We start from the raw sequence: 22054 nt of genomic DNA on the forward strand, positions 1-22054 counted from the left end.
ATTTTCTAAGTTGGTTATTTACAGGCAGGACTGGATGGCACCAGCCTGCCTGCTTCATGGGACGTAGTGGGGGCTTACCAGTTTCACAAGAGGCGAGAGTGAACTAACACGACGCCGTTCAAAAACTGTTACAGACCCTGGTCAATATTCCAGTTCCACCTCATGTACACGACAAGGGTTACTATTCCAGCTTGTTTGTAGTACCAAAACCGGACTGTTCGGTAAGACCGATTCTGTACCTCAAATAATTGAACCCATACTTACGTGTGTTCAAATTCAAGATGGAGTCATTCAGAGCGGTAATTTCAGGTCTGGAGAAGGGGGAATTCCTAGCGTCTCTGGATGTCAAGGATGCGTACCTTCACATTCCAATCTGGCCGCCTCATCAGGCTTATCTACGGTTTGCACCGCAGGACTGCCATTACCAGTTTCTCTAACGTCCTAGTGGATGCTCTGTAAGGACCATGGGGAATAGACGGGCTCCGCAGGAGACATGGGCACTTTAAGAAAGAATTTAGATTCTGGTGTGCTCTGGCTCCTCACTCTATGTCCCTCCTCCAGACCTCAGTTTGAATCTGTGCCCGGACGAGCTGGGTGCTGTTCAGTGAGCTCTCCTGAGCTGGCTGTAAGAAAGTATTTTGTAAGGTTTTTTATTTTCAGGGAGCTCTGCTGGCAACAGACTCCCTGCATCGTGGGACAGAGGGGAGAGAAGCAGCCCTACTCTCTGAAGATAGGTCCTGCTTCTTAGGCTACTGGACACCATTAGCTCCAGAGGGATCGTACACAGGATCTCACCCTCGTCGTCCGATCCCAGAGCCGCGCCGCCGTCCCCCTCACAGAGCCGGAAGACAGAAGCCGGGTGAGTATAAGAAGCAAAGAAGACTTCGAAATCGGCGGCAGAAGACTCCGTTCTTCACATGAGGTAACGCACAGCACTGCAGCTGTGCGCCATTGCTCCATACACACCTCACATACTCCGGTCACTGTAAGGGTGCAGGGCGCAGGGGGGGCGCCCTGGGCAGCATATGGACCTCTGTTGGCAAAAGTAAGCATATATACAGTTGGGCACTGTATATATGTATGAGCCCCCGCCAAAAAAATATGTATTTTAGCGGGACAGAAGCCCGCCGCCGAGGGGGCGGGGCTTCTCCCTCAGCACTCGCCAGCGCCATTTTTTCTCCACAGCTCCGCTGAGAAGAAGCTCCCCAGGCTCTCCCCTGCAGACCACGGTAGAAAAAGGGTAAAAAGAGAGGGGGGGCACATAATTAGACGCTAAAAACACAAATACAGCAGCTACTGGGTTAACATTAAGTTACTGTGTTATTCCTGGGTTATATAGCGCTGGGGTGTGTGCTGGCATACTCTCTCTCTGTCTCACCAAAGGGCCTTGTGGGGGAACGGTCTTCAAAAAGGGCATTCCCTGTGTGTGTGGTGTGTCGGTACGCTTGTGTCGACATGTCTGATGAGGAAGGCTATGTGGAAGCAGAGCGGGAGCAAATGAATGTGGTGTCTCCGCCGACGGCGCCGACACCTGATTGGACGGATATGTGGAAGGTTTTAAATGATAATGTTAATTCCTTGCATAAAAGGTTAGACAAAGCTGAAACCTCAGGACAGTCAGTGTCCCAACCCATGCCTGATCCTATGTCGCAGAGGCCGACAGAGTCTCAGAAGCGCCCACTATCCCAAATTATTGACACGGATACCGACATGGATTCTGACTCCAGTGTCGATTACGATGATGCAAAGTTACAGCCAAAATTGGCTAAATCCATCCGTTATATGATTATAGCTATTAAGGATGTGTTGCACATCACAGAGGAAACCCCAGTCCCTGACAGGAGGGTTCATATGTATGGGGAAAAGAAGCCGCAGGTAACTTTTCCCCCCTCACACGAGCTCAATGAGTTATGTGAAAAGGCTTGGGAATCTCCAGATAAAAAACTGCAGATTTCCAAAAAGATTCTTATGGCGTATCCTTTCCCGCCAGCGGAAAGGTTGCGCTGGGAATCCTCCCCTAGGGTGGACAAAGCTTTGACACGCTTATCCAAGAAGGTAGCCCTGCCGTCACAGGATACGGCTACCCTCAAAGATGCTGCGGATCGCAAACAGGAGGTTACCCTGAAGTCCATTTATACACGTTCAGGTACCTTACTGAGGCCGGCAATCGCGTCGGCTTGGGTGTGTAGTGCTGTAGCAGCTTGGACGGATACCTTATCTGAGGAACTTGATACCCTAGACAAGGATACTATATTAATGACCCTGGGGCATATTAAAGACGCTGTCCTTTTATATGAGAGATGCTCAGAGAGACATTAGCCTACTAGGTTCTAGAATAAATGCTATGTCGATTTCTGCCAGAAGGGTCCTGTGGACTCTGCAATGGACAGGTGATGCCGACTCAAAAAGGCACATGGAGGTTTTACCTTACAAGGGTGAGGAATTGTTTGGGGAGGGTCTCTCGGACCTGGTCTCCACAGCTACGGCTGGGAAGTCAAATTTTTTGCCATATGTTTCCTCACAACCTAAGAAAGCACCGTATTACCAAATGCAGTCCTTTCGATCACAGAAAAACAAGAAAGTCCGAGGTGCGTCCTTTCTTGCCAGAGGCAGGGGCAGAGGAAAGAAGCTGCACAACACAGCTAGTTCCCAGGAACAGAAGTCCTCCCCGGCTTCCACTAAATCCACCGCATGACGCTGGGGCTCCACAGGCGGAGCTAGGCCCGGTGGGGGGCGCGTCTCCGAAATTTCAGCCACAAGTAGGTTCACTCACAGTTGGATCCCTGGGCAATAGATGTTGTGTCTCAGGGATACAAGCTGGAATTCGAAGAGATGCCCCCTCACCGATACCTCAAGTCGGCCCTGCCAGCTTCCCCCTTAGAGAGGGAAATAGTGTTAGCGGCAATTCACAAATTGTATCTTCAACAAGTGGTGGTCAAGGTTCCCCTCCTTCAACAAGGAAAGGGTTATTAGTCGACCATGTTTGTGGTACCGAAACCGGACGGTTCGGTCAGACCCATATTGAATTTAAAATCCCTGAACGTGTACCTAAAAAGGTTCCGGTTCAAGATGGAATCGCTGAGAGAGGTCATTGCAAGCCTGGAAGGGGGAGATTTTATGGTGTCTCTGGACATAAAGGATGCATACCTTCATGTCCCCATTTATCCACCTCATCAGCCGTACCTCAGGTTTGTGGTACAGGATTGTCATTACCAATTTCAGACGTTGCCGTTTGGTCTCTCCACGGCTCCGAGAATATTTACCAAGGTAATGGCGGAAATTATGGTACTCCTGCGGATGCAAGAGGTCACAATTATCCCATACTTGGACGATCTCCTCATAAAAGCGAGGTCAAGAGAGCAGTTGCCGATCAACGTAGCACGTTCTCTGGAAGTGTTACGGCAACACGGCTGGATTCTGAATATTCCAAAGTCGCAGTTGGTTCCTACGACTCGTCTGCCCTTCCTGGGCATGATTCTGGACACAGGCCAGAAAAGGGTTTATCTCCCGATAGAGAAGGTTCAGGAACTCATGACACTGGTCAGGGACCTATTAAAACCAAAACAGGTGTCAGTGCATCACTGCACTCGAGTCCTGGGAAAGATGGTGGCTTCGTACGAGGCCATTCCCTTCGGCAGGTTCCATGCGAGGACCTTTCAATGGGACTTACTGGACAAATGGTCCGGATCACATCTTCAGATGCATCGGTTAATCACCCTATCCTCCATGGCCAGGGTGTCTCTCCTGTGGTGGCTGCAGAGTGCTCACCTTCTCGAGGGCCGCAGATTCGGCATTCAGGACTGGGTCCTGGTGACCACGGATGCAAGCCACCGAGGGTGGGGAGCAGTCACACAGGGAAGAAATTTCCAAGGTCTGTGGTCAAGTCAGGAGACTTGCCTTCACATCAACATCCTGGAACTAAGGGCCATTTACAACGCCCTACGTCAAGCAGAGGCCCTGCTTCGCGGTCAACCAGTTCTGATTCAGTCAGACAACATCACCGCTGTGGCTCATGTAAACCGACAGGGCGGCACAAGGAGCAGGGTGGCCATGGCGGAAGCCACCAGAATTCTTCGCTGGGCGGAGAATCATGTAAGCGCACTGTCAGCAGTGTTCATGCCGGGGGTAGACAACTGGGAAGCAGACTTCCTCAGCAGGCACGACCTCCACCCGGGGGAGTGGGGACTTCATCAAGAAGTCTTCGCACAGCTTGCAAATCGGTGGGAACTGCCACAGGTGGACATGATGGCATCCTGCCTCAACAAGAAACTACAGAGGTATTGGGCCAGGTCAAGAGACCCTCAGGCGATAGCTGTAGACGCCCTGGTGACACCGTGGGTGTTCCAATCGGTCTATGTTTTTCCTCCGCTTCCTCTCATACCCAAGGTGTTGAGAATCCTAAGAAAAAGAGGAGTGAGAACAATACTCATTGTTCCGGATTGGCCAAGAAGGACTTGGTATCCAGATCTGCAAGAAATGCTCACAGAGGACCCGTGGCCTCTTCCTCTAAGACAGGACTTGTTGCAACAAGGGCCCTGTCTGTTCCAAGACTAACCGCGGCTGCATTTGACGGCATGGCGGTTGAACGCCGGATCCTAGCGGAAAAAGGCATTCCAGATGAGGTCATCCCTACGCTGATAAAGGCTAGGAAGGACGTGACAGCTCAATATTATCACCGTATATGGCGAAAATATGTTGCTTGGTGTGAGGCCAGGAATGCCCCTACGGAGGAATTCCAGCTGGGCCGTTTCCTTCACTTCCTACAGTCAGGAGTGACTTTGGGCCTGAAATTGGGTTCCATTAAGGTCCAGATTTCGGCCCTATCCATTTTCTTTCAAAAAGAGCTGGCTTCTCTACCTGAAGTTCAGACGTTTGTGAAGAGAGTGCTGCGTATTCAGCCTCCTTTTGTGCCCCCGGTGGCACCTTGGGATCTTAACGTGGTGTTGAGTTTCCTGAAATCACACTGGTTTGAACCACTCAAAACGGTGGAATTGAAATATCTCACGTGGAAGGTGGTCATGCTACTAGCATTGGCTTCGGCTAGGCGTGTGTCAGAATTAGCGGCTTTGTCACATAAAAGCCCCTATCTGGTTTTCCATGCGGATAGAGCAGAATTGCGGACCCGTCCACAATTTCTGCCAAAAGTGGTTTCATCCTTTCATATAAACCAACCTATTGTGGGGCCTGTGGCTACTACTGACTTGGAGGATTCCGAGTTACTTGATGTGGTCAGGGCTTTGAAGGTTTATGTAGCCAGAACGGCTTGGGTCAGGAAAACAGAATCTTTGTTTATCCTGTATGCTTCCAACAAGCTTGGTGCTCCTGCTTCAAAGCAAACTATTGCTCGCTGGATCTGTAATACGATTCAGCAGGCTCATTCTGCGGCAGGATTGCCGCTGCCAAAATCAGTTAAGGCCCATTCCACAAGGAAGGTGGGCTCTTCTTGGGCGGCTGCCCGAGGGGTCTCTGCATTACAGCTGTGCCGAGCGGCTACTTGGTCAGGTTCAAACACTTTTGCAAAGTTCTACAAGTTTGATACCCTGGCTGAGGAGGACCTTGTGTTTGCTCATTCGGTGCTGCAGAGTCATCCGCACTCTCCCGCCCGTTTGGGAGCTTTGGTATAATCCCCATGGTCCTTACGGAGTCCCCAGCATCCACTAGGACGTTAGAGAAAATAAGATTTTACTTACCGGTAAATCTATTTCTCGTAGTCCGTAGTGGATGCTGGGCGCCCGTCCCAAGTGCGGACTTCTTCTGCAATACTTGTATATAGTTATTGCTGCAATAAGGGCTATGTTATTGTTGCATCAGGGTTGAACTGATGCTCTGTTGTTGTTCATACTGTTGACTGGGTAAGTTTATCACAAGTTATACGGTGTGATTGGTGTGGCTGGTATGAGTCTTGCCCTGGATTTCCAAAATCCTTTCCTTGTACTGTCAGCTCTTCCGGGCACAGTTTCTCTAACTGAGGTCTGGAGGAGAGACATAGAGGGAGGAGCCAGAGCACACCAGAATCTAAATTCTTTCTTAAAGTGCCCATGTCTCCTGCGGAGCCCGTCTATTCCCCATGGTCCTTACGGAGTCCCCAGCATCCACTACGGACTACGAGAAATAGATTTACCAGTAAGTAAAATCTTATTTTCACGCCCTGCCATTTGGTCTCTCCCCGACACCGAGGGTGTTCACCAAAGTGATGGCAGATATGATGATGTTGCTCCGCAGACGGAGTGAACATAGTTCCGTACTTGGACGATCTTCTGGTAAAGGCACCGTCCAGGAAACAGCTGTTGGAGAACATTGCCCTCTCAACCAGACTACTCCTGGATCATGGGTGGATTCTGAACCTGCCAAAATCTCACCTAGAACCAACGCAGAGGCTTCAGTTCCTGGGAATGATACTGGACACAGGGTCTCAGAAAGTATTCCTTCCCTTGGAAAAGGCAATGGAAATCCAGTCAATGGTCCGGGCCGTCTTGAAGCCGACCCAAATCTCACTGCATATTTGCATACGCCTTCTGGGGAAAATGGTGGCTTCTTACGAAATAATTCAGTACGGAAGGTTCATGCGAGGCCTTTCCAGCTGTATCTGTTGAACAAATGGTCCGGATCGCATCTTCACATGCACCAAAGGATTTGTCTGTCACCAAAAGCCAGGATCTCCCTCCTGTGGTGGCTACAGACTTCTCACCTAGTCGAGGGTCCAAGGTTCGGGATTCAAAATTGGATTCTGCTAACCACAGACGCAAGCCTCAGAGATTGCAGTTTCAAGGAAGATGGTCAAGTCAGGAAGTTGTCCATCCAATAAACATCCTGGAACTCAGGGCTATATACAACGCCCTTCTGCAGGCCTCATCTCTTTTTCAGAATCAGGCCATTCAGGTCCAGTCGGACAATGTGACAGCGGTAACGTACATAAACCGACAGGGTGGAACGAGAAGCAGAGCTGCAATGTCAGAGGTGTCAAGAATTCTCCTCTGGGCAGAAAAAAAACGCTGTGGCGTTGTTAGCGGTCTTCATTCTTGGAGTAGACAACTGGGAAGCAGACACGACCTGCACCCAGGGGACTGGGGTCCTCACCCGGAAGTGTTCAGGTGCTTGACACGTCGGTGGGGATATCCACAAATCGACATGATTTTCTCTCGACTCAACAAGAAGTTCAAGCGGTATTGTTGCAGGTTGAGGGACATGCTGAGATATCTGTATGGTTTTTGTGCAGAGTAATTCTTTATTTGAACTGTTTCCATGGTGATGGTTTACACATTTTTTTGTAATGTCTGACGCTGTTTCTGACACTGCAGAGTGTGTGCGCTACAGATGACGTGAGCAGAAGTCAGATTTGGCACGCTACAGCTCTGTTTTTCACAGGTGTTTGTCAGTATATAAGGTGAGAACTTGTTTCTAACATATATTCCTGATGACTGTTTTTCCTAAATAAAACCGAAACGTAGAAGTGATGATTGGACTACGTTTGATATGTAGCTGTGAATGCCGCCTTTTACATATACACCTTTGCGTGCATCTATATTTTCCCAAAAATATGTGATAGCACTCACAAAGTTCATATTGCATCATGCTGGGGTGTAGAAAATCTCTGGCAATTCCAGGAGCTTATCCAAAATCTGCCAATTATATCCAATTTTTGTAAAGCGAGCACTCACCAGTCTTCTTGAAGATAAATTTGAACAGTTTATTTACTCACAGCATACCTATAGCCACACATGTTGACGTTTCGGGCCCCATCATGGCCCTTTTTCGAGACCCAAATGCCCAGGTGAGAGAGTACCTGAAAGGTCGACATGTGTGCCTATAGATATGCTGCGAGTATGTACAGAACATTTTATTCACTGTCAAAATAATAATGCTTTGCTGTTGGGTGTTTGTGTGCAGACCATGCTCTTGTGACTGTCATTGTTAAATATACTTTTCATCTCCTGTATCTGCAGATAAATGGTCTCCAGCTCTTCAGATCCGTACAGTGCTTCTGTCAATTCAGGCTTTGTTAAGCGCACCTAACCCAGATGATCCATTAGCAAATGATGTAGCCGAGCAGTGGAAGACAAATGAAGCCCAAGCCATAGAAACAGGTACTCTAACACAGGGACACGGTCTGAAATATTCATACTTGTTAATTTGGCTGATTTGAAATGTACTGTGTTATCCTGGTGTCTTCTCACTTGTTACACAGCTCTGTGTAGGAAACTGAGCAGTCATCGTTTTCATCCTGGTTTGCAGTGTACTGTGATTGTGCAACTGCTGCCACACACGGAATGACTGCTAGGAAGGTTTGTGCACTTCTGATATTTAGGCACACCTACAAAACTGATGCTCCAACATTTTGTTATCGCCATCCTTTACCGTGTGTCACGAAACAGATTTGACTATCCTGGTAAGAGTAATTTACCTCCTGCAGAGTGCAATGCATTTATAGTCTATACATACCACAGAAGGGGAATATATGTAGACTTAAGGAATTGGTTCACACACGATCCTGTTGAAGTGCATATAAAGTATCCGCACAAGACTGAAAGTTACCAAATATCAAAGATACTGTACCTTTCACATTTCTGAACCTCTTTACCATGTACCGTATTTTCAGAAGAATCTGCACAGATACACTACCGTTCAAAAGTTTGGGGTCACCCAGACAATTTCGTGTTTTACATGAAAACTGACTTATTTATCAAATGAGTTGCAAAATGAATAGAAGATATAGTCAAGACATTGGCAAGGTTAGAAATAATGATTTTTATTTGAAATGATAATTTTGTCCTTCATACTTTGCTTTCGTCAATGCTCCTTTTGCAGCAATTACAGCATTGCAGACCTTTGGCATTCTCGCTGTTAATTTGTTGAGGTAATCTGAAGAAATTTCACCACACGCTTCCTGAAGCACCTCCCACAAGTTGGATTGGCTTAATGGGCACTTCTTGTGTACCATACGGTCAAGCTGCTCCCACTACAGCTCAATGGCGTTGAGATCTGGTGACTGCACTGGCCACTCCATTACAGTTTGTGCTGTTCTCTGAAGGGAGTAGTACACACCGTTGTAGGAAATGTTCAGTTTCTTGGCAATTTCTCGCATGGAATAGTCTTCATTTCTAAGAACAAGAATAGACTCGAGTTTCACGTGAAAGTTCTCTTTTTCTGGCCATTTTGAGAGTATAATCGAACCCACAAATGTGATGCTCCAGATACTCAACTAGCTCAAAGGAAGGCCCGTTTTATAGCTTCTTTAACGAGCAAACACGTTTTCAACTGTGCTAACATAATTGCACAAGGGTTTTCAAGCATTTTCTAATCGTCCAGTAGTCTTCTAATGCGATTAGCAAACACAATGTACCATTAGAACACTGGAGTTATGGTAGCTGGAAATGGGCCTCTATACACCTATGTAGATATTCCTTTAAAAACCAGACGTTTGCAGCTGGTATAGTCATTTACCACATTAACAATATATAGAGTGTTTTTCTGATTAATTTAATGTTATCTTCATTGAAAAAAACAATACTTTTCTATCAAAAATAAGGAAATTGTCTGGGTGACCCCAAACTTTTGAACATAGAGGCGGCACTCTTGGTGACTTTTAATAAAGACTCAGTCCATTGTTGGTTGTCAATCAACAATGGACTGAGAGTCTTTATTAATAGTCACCAAGAATACTGCCTCTACAGACTGATGTACGGACCTCACTTTAAGTGGAGTATGGTACCAGGAGGGGGTGTGTGTATATGTATGTATATACATAGGGTCAATCCACATCAAATCACCACAGCCATTTTCATGACCATCACCGATTTTCAATGAAATTTGCTGTGCTTGTTAGGTCTGACGAGAAACTAATTTACACCAAATTTCAACTTCATAGGTTGGATATTTTTGGAGGTGGAGCCATTTAAAAATTAACAAAATATGCAATTTTACTGCCGCGGGGGTCTTTTCGTTTGCCTGTAACTTGAGTTCTAATTAAGACAGAGATTAAATTAGTGTCATTTTGAATCTTATGACTAGATCTTTTCACTTCAATTTTAATTTAGTAAGGTAGTACTAAAAAAAAGTTTAATCTTTGACCATGACCTTTGACCTCAATTTTTTAAAACTGATAGATATATATATATATATATATATATATATATATATATATATTGCCGGCACTCACTTGAAAATCAGCATGCCCTGGTGCAGCATAATCCAATTCATAATTCCATGTAAGAAATGGCACTCAGTCGACATTAGTAGACAAGCAAACGAATCTGTATTGAAGTTGAGTACTTTCGGGGACAGCACCCCGTCCTCAGAACTTTACAGCAGATAAGACAGATCTGTCTTATCTGCTGTAAAGTTCTGAGGACGGGGTGCTGTCCCCAAAAGTACTCAACTTCAATACAGATTCGTTTGCTTGTCTACTAATGTCGACTCTGAGTGCCATTTCTTACATGGAATTATATATATATAGCGTGGATTTGGCGGCGGCACTCAGACAGACTCATCAATGCAAAAAACTGGTCATTTATTTAGACCGTGGAGACCGACATGTTTCGGGGCAGCACCCCGTCCTCAGGGTCAAACAGCAAGTAAAACATACAATCACAAATCACATACATAAATACCCGTCCCAATAAACGTGAACTTACTCACCTGTTCCTCCGCGTGTCCGCCCGTCACACCGCTCAGCTGTGTGCTGTGTCGCCGGATACTGACGTGTCAGGTGCGCCGGAGGAACAGGGTAGTAACCATGGTAACAACCGAAGCACTTTACTAAGCATCGCGGCTGTGGCCACAGTAAGATCCTGTGTAATACAAATATATAAAGGGTGAAAATAAACACAATGTTCAACATATAGTGATACAAGGAAATAAAATCATTAAAAAACGGCACTAGGTAAACACAGACTAGCAATATTGATCAAATTAGAATCTATTAGTATTCAAAGCTAATCACGACCATCTATGTATGAACAATCTATATAACATATCTATATGAAATAGAATATGGTGGTGATAGCTCCCCTCTTAGATTCTACGTATATTCAAATTGGCCATATATTATATTAATGTAAAGCTATGTATTAACCAAGGGTGATATGATATATTATTAAGTTAATTAAAGGAATGGCCTAAAGATAACATTGTAGGCCCATTACTTCATTTAAACCTCTGGGGGCTAACGTACCGAGGGAAAATATCCATCGGGTTTCCTTCTGCAGGAGTCGCTTGGCCCTATCTCCACCCCTGGGCATAATGGGTACGTGATCAATAAGAGTAGCTCTTATGCTCGACACTCCATGCTTAGCTAGCAGGCAGTGTCTCGCAAATGGCTGCTCACTGTTGCCCTTTTCGTAGGCTTTTTTGATGGCGCTGCGATGCAGGGCCATCCTTTCTCTAAATTGACGGATGGTTTTGCCCACGTAGACTAGTCCACACGGGCACTTCAAAATATACACCACATGTGTTGTCGTACATGTTAATCTATGCCTAATTGGTAGTTTCTTGCCAGAGTGTGGATGATTGAACGTGGTGCCAGACTCCAGGGTATTGCAGGTTGCACATCCTAGGCATCTATAGCATCCGTTCTTAGGTCTCAAGAAGTGCGCCGATTGGCTCTTTGTTAAGGTAGAGATATCAAGTTTCATTATCATATCACCTATATTATTACTTCGTTTGAAGCTGGGAAGTAGCCGTGTATCAGATAAATCAGACAAGGCTTTGTCTGTTTGGATGATTGGCCACCATTGTTTTGCTCTTTTAACTACTGCCTTGGATGCTGTGGAAAATCTATTAACCCATGGTAAGATGTTGGTACTACCTTCCCTGTTTCTGGGTTGCAAGGACTGAGTTCTAGATAGTTTTAACACTTTACGTTTAGCTATCTCCAGTTCCCCCAATGGGTACCCACGTTGTACAAATTTCTCAATCATTTGATCAAGGGCTATCACAGTTTCCCCAGGGTCAGAAGTGATTCGTCTGACACGAAGGAACTGCGAATAAGGAAGCCCTCGACGCAGTGACTGTGGGTGAAAGCTGTGGTAATTTAACAGACTATTGCGGTCTGTGGGTTTCACATATACTGATGTTGTCAGTTTATCACCCTTGTGACTGATGCTGACATCCAAAAAATGTATGTTCACAGTGCTTACTTCATAAGTGAACTTCACTGGATGTACCCGTGTATTAAACTGTTCCCATAACTCAATCAGATCAGCTTCTGTACCCTGCCACAGGACCAGCAGGTCATCTATGTATCGCCTGTAATACCAGGTCTGGGTCACTACTGCTGGATCCATGTAGAACATTTGCTTTTCAACTGTATACATAAAAGCATTAGCGTACGATGGGGCCACCGCAGACCCCATCGCACACCCAGCAATTTGTAGAAAAAAACGCCCATCATGAAAAAAATAATTTCGATTCAATACCATACTCAATAATTTGAGAAAAAAACTAATTTCTGGGCCATGATAATCAGGGTTATCCATTATCAGGGATCTCACAGCCTCCACACCTGCATCATGTGGGATGCAGGTGTAGAGGCTTGCAACATCCGCACTACAAAGAACAAGCTCATCTGGCACTGGAGTGAGATGTTCTATCTGTGTTAACAATGAGGTGGTATCTCGTAAATAAGATGGCAAGGCCTGTATACAGGGATTAAGGTATGCGTCTAGAAAGACTGATATGGGATGATAGATGGATCCTCTAGCGGAGACTATTGGTCGCCCAGGTGGATCCTTTAGCGTCTTGTGCACCTTAGGTACTATATAAAATAATGGTGCCCTAGGATATTCAACTTTAAGGGCTGCACACAGTTCTGTCGAAATTACTTTATCCTCACAAGCTGAGGATATTACGATGTTGAGTTCTTCCTGATATTCTTTTGTGGGATCCTTGGTCATGAGCTGGTAAGTAGTAGTGTCGTTCAGTTGGCGCTGACATTCCTCCATATATTTCGACAAGTCCTGTATGACCACCGCCCCTCCCTTATCGGCCTTGCGTATTACAATGTCCGTTCTTTTGGACAACTCTTGTAGGGTACAGCGCTCAGCTTTCGTTAAATTGAATCGTGTTGATGCATGGGATAAAGTAATTCCTTCTTGTTCCAACATTCTGGAAAAAGTGCGTATTGACGCGTTGGTAGAAGGGGGGTCAAATGTTGATCGAGGTGCTATAGAACGTACTTGTGTTGGAACGTCGTTTGCTATTTCTCTCTTAGGTTTTCCATTAAAGAATTCTTTCCTTTTGAGAGTTCTATTCAATCGATAAACATCGATTTTCCACTCCAACTGATCTAACGGGTGGGTGGGAACAAAGGAAAGTCCTTTGGTTAGCAAACGATACTCAGCCTCAGTTAGTGGAGTGGAGGACAAGTTAAATACTAGTTCCATTAGGGACGTGGTTGTTTCTTTGCGTAGGATCCTTTGGTTTTGGCCCGCCCTCCTCGTCCTCTGCCTCGGGCCGGGCCTGGAGTCTGATTGGAACGTGTGGCTACGCCCGCCGGTGGCTGCCCTAAAGGGATAGCCCCCTCGGTAGTTGTTGACGTTCGTGGCGTACCATAGTCTGTTTCACTGGCTGAAGTACTGTTATCAATCAGTTGCTCCCTCCTACGACGTGCTTGATAACGTCTGCCAGAGGTCTGGTAGTCTTGTTTGGATCTCGTGTTTCCCAACCAAGGATAAACAAGTCTCTGCTCATAATCCCTTTTAACTTTAGTGAGCTTATCACTTTTAAAACGCAGCAGATCTTGTCTATATTGATCCATTTGTGTGGTGATCTTTGTTATCCAATCTGTCTGCGTATCTTTTACCAGGGTAGCTTTAAATTGGCTCTCAAATGTTGTCAATTGCTCTGTGATAAGGCCTAGCTCCCTCGTGGATTCCTCCACTACCAGGAGGATCAGATCCATGGAGCATTTATTGAGGATGGCAACCCACCTACGGCAGAATTGTGCATTGTATCTGCCTATTGTAGGTGAGTTGCGCACCCTAAAGCCTCGTGGAATGAGATTATTACGGTAGTAATCTGACAACGATATGCCATGATATGTGTAATCACATTCCTTCTGTTTTAATTTGAGCCATGTTTTGAACAGGTCATCATTTGTATCCTTGGCTGGTTCATCCTGCATGCTGCGCTTTACCAGTATTGCTTGTGCATCCACATCCGAAAAGCTTAGACGATCACTAGCATCTTTATAAGCCAAATCCAATGCCGCCTCTATTTGGGGATTAAGTTCTGCCATGTTGTTGAAGTTGTTGAAAGGCAGAAACTGATGTGACAAGTCCGTGTTATTATACCAGTGTCCGTCAGGATAAAAGCAAACTGCTGCGAGGTGTTCAAATCCTGGGTTATAGGGTATCTATAGGCTGCGGGTGCCTTGGTGGGTAACACACCTGGGGTATATGGCAATACCTGCTGTGTGAACCTATATAGAAGAAAAATGGTATACCCGGCACTCCTTGAAGCCAGTAGTTTATCTGCTGCGGTGCCCTCCGAGTGACACTAGGTCACAGATATGTAGCGTGGATTTGGCGGCGGCACTCAGACAGACTCATCAATGCAAAAAACTGGTCATTTATTTAGACCGTGGAGACCGACATGTTTCGGGGCAGCACCCCGTCCTCAGGGTCAAACAGCAAGTAAAACATACAATCACAAATCACATACATAAATACCCGTCCCAATAAACGTGAACTTACTCACCTGTTCCTCCGCGTGTCCGCCCGTCACACCGCTCAGCTGTGTGCTGTGTCGCCGGATACTGACGTGTCAGGTGCGCCGGAGGAACAGGGTAGTAACCATGGTAACAACCGAAGCACTTTTGCCACAGCCGCGATGCTTAGTAAAGTGCTTCGGTTGTTACCATGGTTACTACCCTGTTCCTCCGGCGCACCTGACACGTCAGTATCCGGCGACACAGCACACAGCTGAGCGGTGTGACGGGCGGACACGCGGAGGAACAGGTGAGTAAGTTCACGTTTATTGGGACGGGTATTTATGTATGTGATTTGTGATTGTATGTTTTACTTGCTGTTTGACCCTGAGGACGGGGTGCTGCCCCGAAACATGTCGGTCTCCACGGTCTAAATAAATGACCAGTTTTTTGCATTGATGAGTCTGTCTGAGTGCCGCCGCCAAATCCACGCTACATATCTGTGACCTAGTGTCACTCGGAGGGCACCGCAGCAGATAAACTACTGGCTTCAAGGAGTGCCGGGTATACCATTTTTCTTCTATATATATATATATATATATATATATAGGAAACAAAGGCTGCGGCACTCAGGGTCTTGTACTTGAAAAAGATTGTATTTGAAATTCAATTACATAGCGCACCCGCGCCCCACCAACGTTTCGGGGATTCCAACCCCTTTGTCAAGGTGTAGGTGACTACACCTTGACAAAGGGGTTGGAATCCCCGAAACGTTGGTGGGGCGCGGGTGCGCTATGTAATTGAATTTCAAATACAATCTTTTTCAAGTACAAGACCCTGAGTGCCGCAGCCTTTGTTTCCTGTATCAACATTTATACTGAGGGCACCGGGGCAGCCAACAGCGGAGGGAGTGCCGGACTTTGGACTATTGTATATATATATATATATATATCTCCCCGTATGGTCCGGCTCTCCTTCTGATTGCAGTACTCGTCCGGGTGCCCTCACGTACATGTATCCACACGAATCCCCAAGTGCGGCACTCCTGGACTTATCAAATAAATCACGGCTCAGACAGGCATGTACAGTAACGTTTCAGTGACACTTTATTTGGGCACTTTCATCAGACAATACAGAATACAAAGTGACTCACCTAAATAAGTGTACCCTCCACATGGACGCCAAACGCCGGAAGCCGAAAACCAGGACCTCCCACCTGGCCGGCTCCACGTCATCAATGACGTAATCCCAACACACGCCTCACCTGGGCGGGCTGAGATATCACTAAAAACCCCACATACATCTCAAAAGTGCTGGTGCATAATAAACATTAAAAAGTTCCAGATATATATATGATTTTTTTTTTTTTTTTTTTTATGAGTTCTCCCATATTTCATTTAAATATCTACCGAATTTCACTTTGGGACTCCCATAGGATAATGCGATAACAATAATTTACTGACAAGCAGGCAGCTAAATTATACAAAATTCTCACTTGCAGCAGTGTATTATAAAGTTTTGAAAAACAGCAATATAACCTTAATATATATAACAGACCAGGTTTTGTTCATGCTTTCCATGAGTTTAGTTTTGAAGTTGCAGGCAGAGTTCCTCTTTCTGTAATGGTGTACACACGTCCTGTTGTAAAAAGTTGGAGTATTAAAAAAGTGGAGGAAGAGTTTGGTGCATCCAATTTTATGGTTCGTGTAGCTAAAAGGCTTGTTAAAGAGAAAGGTACACTTTCCACACCTAATCCAAAACCCAGGGTGCTGACAGAAGAAACTGCAAATGTTGTCAGAAACTTTTATGAATCTGATGATATAAGTCGCATCATGCCCGGAAAGAAAGACTTTGTTTCGGTAAAAATGCCAGATGGAAACCTGTTGGTAATCCATACTGAACCCATATGCATACCTCGTTTATTGTAAATTAAAATGCTGGAGAATGGTGCCACTGTGCCTGTGGGAGTGTGTGAACATTGTCACCCCTTTTTTTTACAATGATTAATGGTTTATTTTCTGTAAAGAATCCCAACTATAATCCTATTCTGTTTTATGTTACATGGTGCAGCTAGAATGTGTTTAAAGTTAGGCATGATGCAACTAGAATGTGCTAAACATAAATTACACCTTTTGTATTTATTATGTAGATGAGCAAATCTGAAGAATGGTCATTGTTTACATACCTTCTCTTTTCTTTTGCAGCCAGAGCGTGGACTAGGCTATACGCTACGAATAACGTGTAAATTCATCTTGACCCACCCCAAGTGTGCATCACTTTTCTGTTCTGCCAAGACCTCTTCCTTTTTTTGTTTTGCATTTAATGGACACAGTCTTAAAAATAAAATACAGAATAATAAAGCCCAGACATGGTCAGTCTTTGGTGATTAAATGCACATTAGCAAATCTCATGTCTTGTCCTAATTCACTGTTGTACCGCATGAGCAGAGGCTGTAGATTTATCATTAGCATGTACTGCAATGTTCAAGAGGTGGCAAGACCTCCGTGTTTCTCCATTTTTGGCATTGTGATTTCAGTTGAAGCACTGTAAATGGAGATAGTCTAGGTTAGTTGCAGTTTGAATTTTTTTTTTTCCCCTTTTTAATTAATGTGACCCTCCCTTTTATTATTATCCTTTTTATGTTTTCTGAAAGCAGCTAACCTGCACTTTAGTATATTTGCCCCATAGCCTGCCACTTTACATAAACTAGACGGACAAGCTTGATTGAAGAAACCATGAAAAAAATCAGGAATCCGTTATGAACCCCACCCAACTATGACTAATCTCCTTTCTTTCGAGTGTTAAACCTTCCAAAGCTTGTGACCATTTTGTATGGCTTGTCTTGAAAATCTGTAAATCTTATGTTTTAGTAAAATATTTTTTTTGTTATTCTACTTTTGCCTTTGTACAATTTTTCCTTATTTTTCCTGTAACACACGAACTTGACAACAATAACAAATTCACTTCCTGCAAAACGGGACAGATCTGTACGTAGAATGTTTTTACAGTAAATGGCAATGAAACCATTTACAGAATAGTCCTCAAATTAGGTGCTATTATGAAATGTGAATTCTTTTTTAACACAATGCCATCAAGTCAGGGATATATATGGCATGGAAGACTTGTTCCACTTGGTGATGTGATGCAACACCCTCATCGACAGAGCCCCTTAACTGGTTCTACACAAGAAGCAATAATGGGGAGATAGGAGGTATCAATTGAGACTTAAAACGCAGGCCAAACAGGGAATGACTATGTAAGCATACACAATGCCGATTCATGAGGTATTAACATGCACATTTATTGATATTAAATATGATCTGCATACATCTTGAAATTAAATGTCTGTTTTGCTTTTGTATGGAGCTTTCAGACTTCTTCTAACTTGTGGGGGGAGCGGGGGTGTTTGTTTTTTTGGGTTGTGAAAAACCTAAGTTAGGATGTTATGTTTTGTCATTGGATCTGTTGTTACATTATTGGCTGTGCCTCATCTATGCACTTGGCATAAAGGAGCCTAGCTCCATGGGGGATAGTGGTGGTGACACGATGTAGTAATGATATGGTAATATCACTCCCTTATGTTGCCAAAGTTGAATGCGAGAACATGAGGCATTAGGACACGCAAGTTGTTGCATTAGTGATTTGCAAGAAAAAGAAAATACATCTGACTTGTGGCCATTTTAGAAATTTGTTCTCTCAAATGATACTACAGGGATCCAAAATCTGCAGACAAGCCCGTGTCTAAAATTGGCACTGTGCTCCAACTATTGCATGATGCAACCGATCATTGCTATTTCTGCAGTGAGGTACACTGGTATTCCACAGGGAATAACATTGGGGTGTAGAGTTAGATCTTGATCCAAGGCACCAACAGGCTTTGACTGTTCCCAGGATGCACTGCACTGCCTCCTCTATAGCCCCGCCTCCAGGCACTGGAGCTCAGTTTGTAAGTTGGTGCCTGCAGTTTAGAGCCGGTCAATAACAGGGGGGGCTGCGCTAGGCAGCCTTGAAAAGAGCTTTTTAAGAAGACTTCAAGGGCCGCAGCACTTATGTCATTCTGACATGCTGTGCTGTAGCTCCATCACCTCCTTCAGCGGCGCTGCATACTCCCGCGGCCTGGTCCCGGGTACTTGCAGCGGGGACGCACCGGTTTCTAGGCACACCACTGCTGTTGCTCTCCTGGATCGTGTGGCTGCATGACAGGGAGGAGGTAAGAGGGTCCCCCAGGTGGGACCCACCGGTAAATCACGATCTGGTCGCGGTCCCAGGAGACGGACCTCGCCGCTGGCGTGGACACTGTGGCCGTACAGGGACCCCACTATATCCACCAGGACAGGGAGCACAGGTCGGATTTACTAAAATCCGTTTAATATAGGCTCCATAGTACCCAGTGGTGAAGTCCAGCAGAGGGGATAAGGCGCTGACCTGTAGCCCCAGCTCCGGGCGCCATCTACTGCTGGTGTTCCCGTCCTGGAGCTGCATCTCTTCCTCGCTCCCTGAAGAGATTTTGGCGCCATTACATAGCTGGGCTGATCTCCGGGACTGCTGAGCACTGTCTCCTCTGTAAAACCGCATGTCTTGTTAGCGCTGTGTATTTACAGACACTTAAGTATTCTACATGTCATTTTAGACAGTTAGTTAAGAACAAGTGTACTGCTATATGAATATTTAGTACAAGTATTCTGTGATATACATCCAGTGTTTACTGTGCAGTGTTATATCTGTATACGTATATATCTATATGTAGATTTACTAGTCCAGTGCAGTCTTACTGTTTACAGTTGTGCTCATAAGTTTACATACCCTAGCAGAATTCGATTTTCTGGCCATTTGTCAGAGAATATGAATGATAACTCACAAACTTTTCTTTCACTCATGGTTAGTGGTTGGGTGAAGGCATTTATTGTCAAACAACTGTGTTTACTATTTTTAAAACATATTGGCAACAGAAACTACCCAAATGACCCTGATCAAAAGTTTACATACCCCAGTTCTTAATACCGTGTATTGCCCCCTTTAACATCAATGACAGCTTGAAGTCTTTTGTGGTAGTTGTGGATGAGGCTCTTTATTTTCTCAGATGGTAAAGCTGCCCATTCTTCTTGGCAAAAAGCCTCCAGTTCATGTAAATTCTTGGGCTGTCTTGCATGAACTGCACGTTTGAGATCTCCCCAGAGTGGCTCAGTGATATTGAGGTCAGGAGACTCAGATGGCCACTCCAGAACCTTCACTTTATTCTGCTGTAGCCAATGACAGGTCGGCTTGGCCTTGTGTTTTGGATCATTGTCATGTTGGAACGTCCAAGTACGTCCCATGCGCAGTTTCCGGGCTGATAAGTACAAATTTTCCTCCAGTATTTTCTGATAACATGCTGCATTCATCTTGCCATCAGTTTTGACCAAGTTTCCAGTGCCTTTGTAGCTCACACATCCCCAAAACATCAACGATCCACCTCCGTGTTTCACAGTAGGAATGGTGTACCTTTCATCATAGGCCTTGTTGACTCCTCTCCAAATGTAATGTTTATGGTTGTGGCCAAAAAGTTCAATTTTGGTCTCATCACTCCAAATGACTTTGTTCCGGAAGTTTTGAGACTTGTCTCTGTGTTGTTTGGAGTATTGTAAGCGGGATGCTTTGTGGCATTTGCGTAGTAATGGCTTTCTTCTGGCGACTCGACCATGCAGCCCATTTTTCTTCAAATGCCTCCTTATTGTGCATCTTGAAACAACCACACCACTTTTTTTCAGAGAGTCCTGTATTTCAGCTGAAGTTATTTGTGGATTTTTCTTTGCATCCCAAACAATTTTCCTGGCAGTTGTGGCTGAAATTTTTGTTGGTCTACCTGACCGTGATTTGGTTTCCACAGAATCCCTTATTTTCCACTTCTTAATTAGAGTTTGAACACTGCTGATTGGCATTCTCAATTGCTTGGATATCTTTTTATATCCCTTTCCTGTTTTATACAGTTCAATTACCTTTTCCCGCAGATCCTTTGACCATTCTTTTGCTTTCCCCATGACTCAGAATCCAGACACATCAGTGCAGCACTGGATGAAAGATGCAAGGGTCTTTCAGGAGTCCAGAAACTCACTAACCTTTTATACACACACACTGATTACAAGCAGACAGATCACAGGTGAGGATGGTTACCTTTAGTAGCCATTCAAACCCGTTTGTGTCAACTTGTGTGCATGTTATCAGGCCATAAATCTCCAGGGTATGTAAACTTTTGATCAGGGTAATTTGGGCAGTTTCTGTTGTCAATATGATTTAAAAATAGTAAACACAGTTTGACAATAAATGCCTTCACCCAACCACTAACCATGAGTGAAAGAAAAGTTTGTGAGTTATCATTCATATTCTCTGACAAATAGCCAGAAAATCACAAATTCTGCTAGGGTATGTAAACTTATGAGCACAACTGTATATGTAATAATTTCTGCATTGTACCTGTGACTGTGTGCCTATAGCTGCTGTGTGGGTTCTATTTTGTGTATCACACGTATTGCTATCACTATAGTCTGTACCCTGGGGGGCGAAGTGCGTCAGGGTCTCATTTAAAATACTGTTCCACAGGATATACTGTGTTGTATTTTTCACTGTGTATTTCAGTCACCTCACACTGCTTAAATCCTGTTTTGTGCTTTGCATTTGCTATGACATAACACGGGGGGGGGGGGGGGGTTGTTTGTTTTTTTTTTTTTTGTTTTTTTGCAGGTATTGTGTTTGGCTATATTGTACTGTTGTGCCCTAAGGCTACATTCCCAATAATGTCTGCTACACAGGGCGGTAAATCCGCAGACGCTCCTGCATCATGCAGTGCTGGCGCCACGGATTTGACTGAAGAAAAGGTTTCAGCTGAGTGTTCAGGTACTGCGTGCCCAGCACCTTCCAGTCAGTCTGCAGCACCTGTGGCAAATCAAGACCCACCTTGGGCTGCTTTTTCAAATATGCTGACGACGTTTGTAATGAGGCTTACGCCCCCTGTGGGACTTCCTGTGCCATTGCAGCCACATATTGTCCCTGTATTTAACCCGCCCTGGGCGGCTGCCCTGTCTACCCAGTTCCAACAATTAAATCAGTCTTTGGTTAGACGAAAACCTACCCCTCGCCCTGCTGGAGCCAAGGAGTCAACTAAACGGGCCATTTCTTCCTCACAATCCACTAATATTTCGGATGATTCTTCCGATGAGGATGGGGATTATACTGATCCGTCAGACACTGATACAGTAGCTTCTGATGAGGAATCTACAACTCAAGTTGATGTTCCTGACCTAGTGGAGGCTATCAAGCTGATTCTCCAGATTGATGATGATCTTGAGCCCACAGCTATGTCTAAGAAACCTGATAAGTTTAAACGTCAGAAGGTTGCTAAAGTACTTTTAACGCATTCTGACCTTTTAATTGACA

At 44.9% G+C, this 22054-nt stretch overlaps 1 protein-coding gene across 1 annotated transcript in view; it reads left to right on the plus strand.

Moving 5' to 3' along the window:
• UBE2N (ubiquitin conjugating enzyme E2 N) overlaps positions 1 to 17538 on the plus strand; it is a 155221-nt gene extending 137683 nt beyond the window's left edge. Inside the window, exons 3-4 of the mRNA XM_063927621.1 lie at positions 7944 to 8084; positions 16849 to 17538. Of these exons, the coding sequence (XP_063783691.1) occupies positions 7944 to 8084; positions 16849 to 16889 (182 nt within the window). The 3' untranslated portion in view covers positions 16890 to 17538. The remainder of the gene's footprint in view (positions 1 to 7943; positions 8085 to 16848) is intronic.
• The last annotated feature ends 4516 nt before the right edge of the window (positions 17539 to 22054 follow it).

Source organism: Pseudophryne corroboree, chromosome 6 (genome assembly GCF_028390025.1).
Source record: "Pseudophryne corroboree isolate aPseCor3 chromosome 6, aPseCor3.hap2, whole genome shotgun sequence".
In the NCBI taxonomy this organism is placed as follows: domain Eukaryota; kingdom Metazoa; phylum Chordata; class Amphibia; order Anura; family Myobatrachidae; genus Pseudophryne; species Pseudophryne corroboree.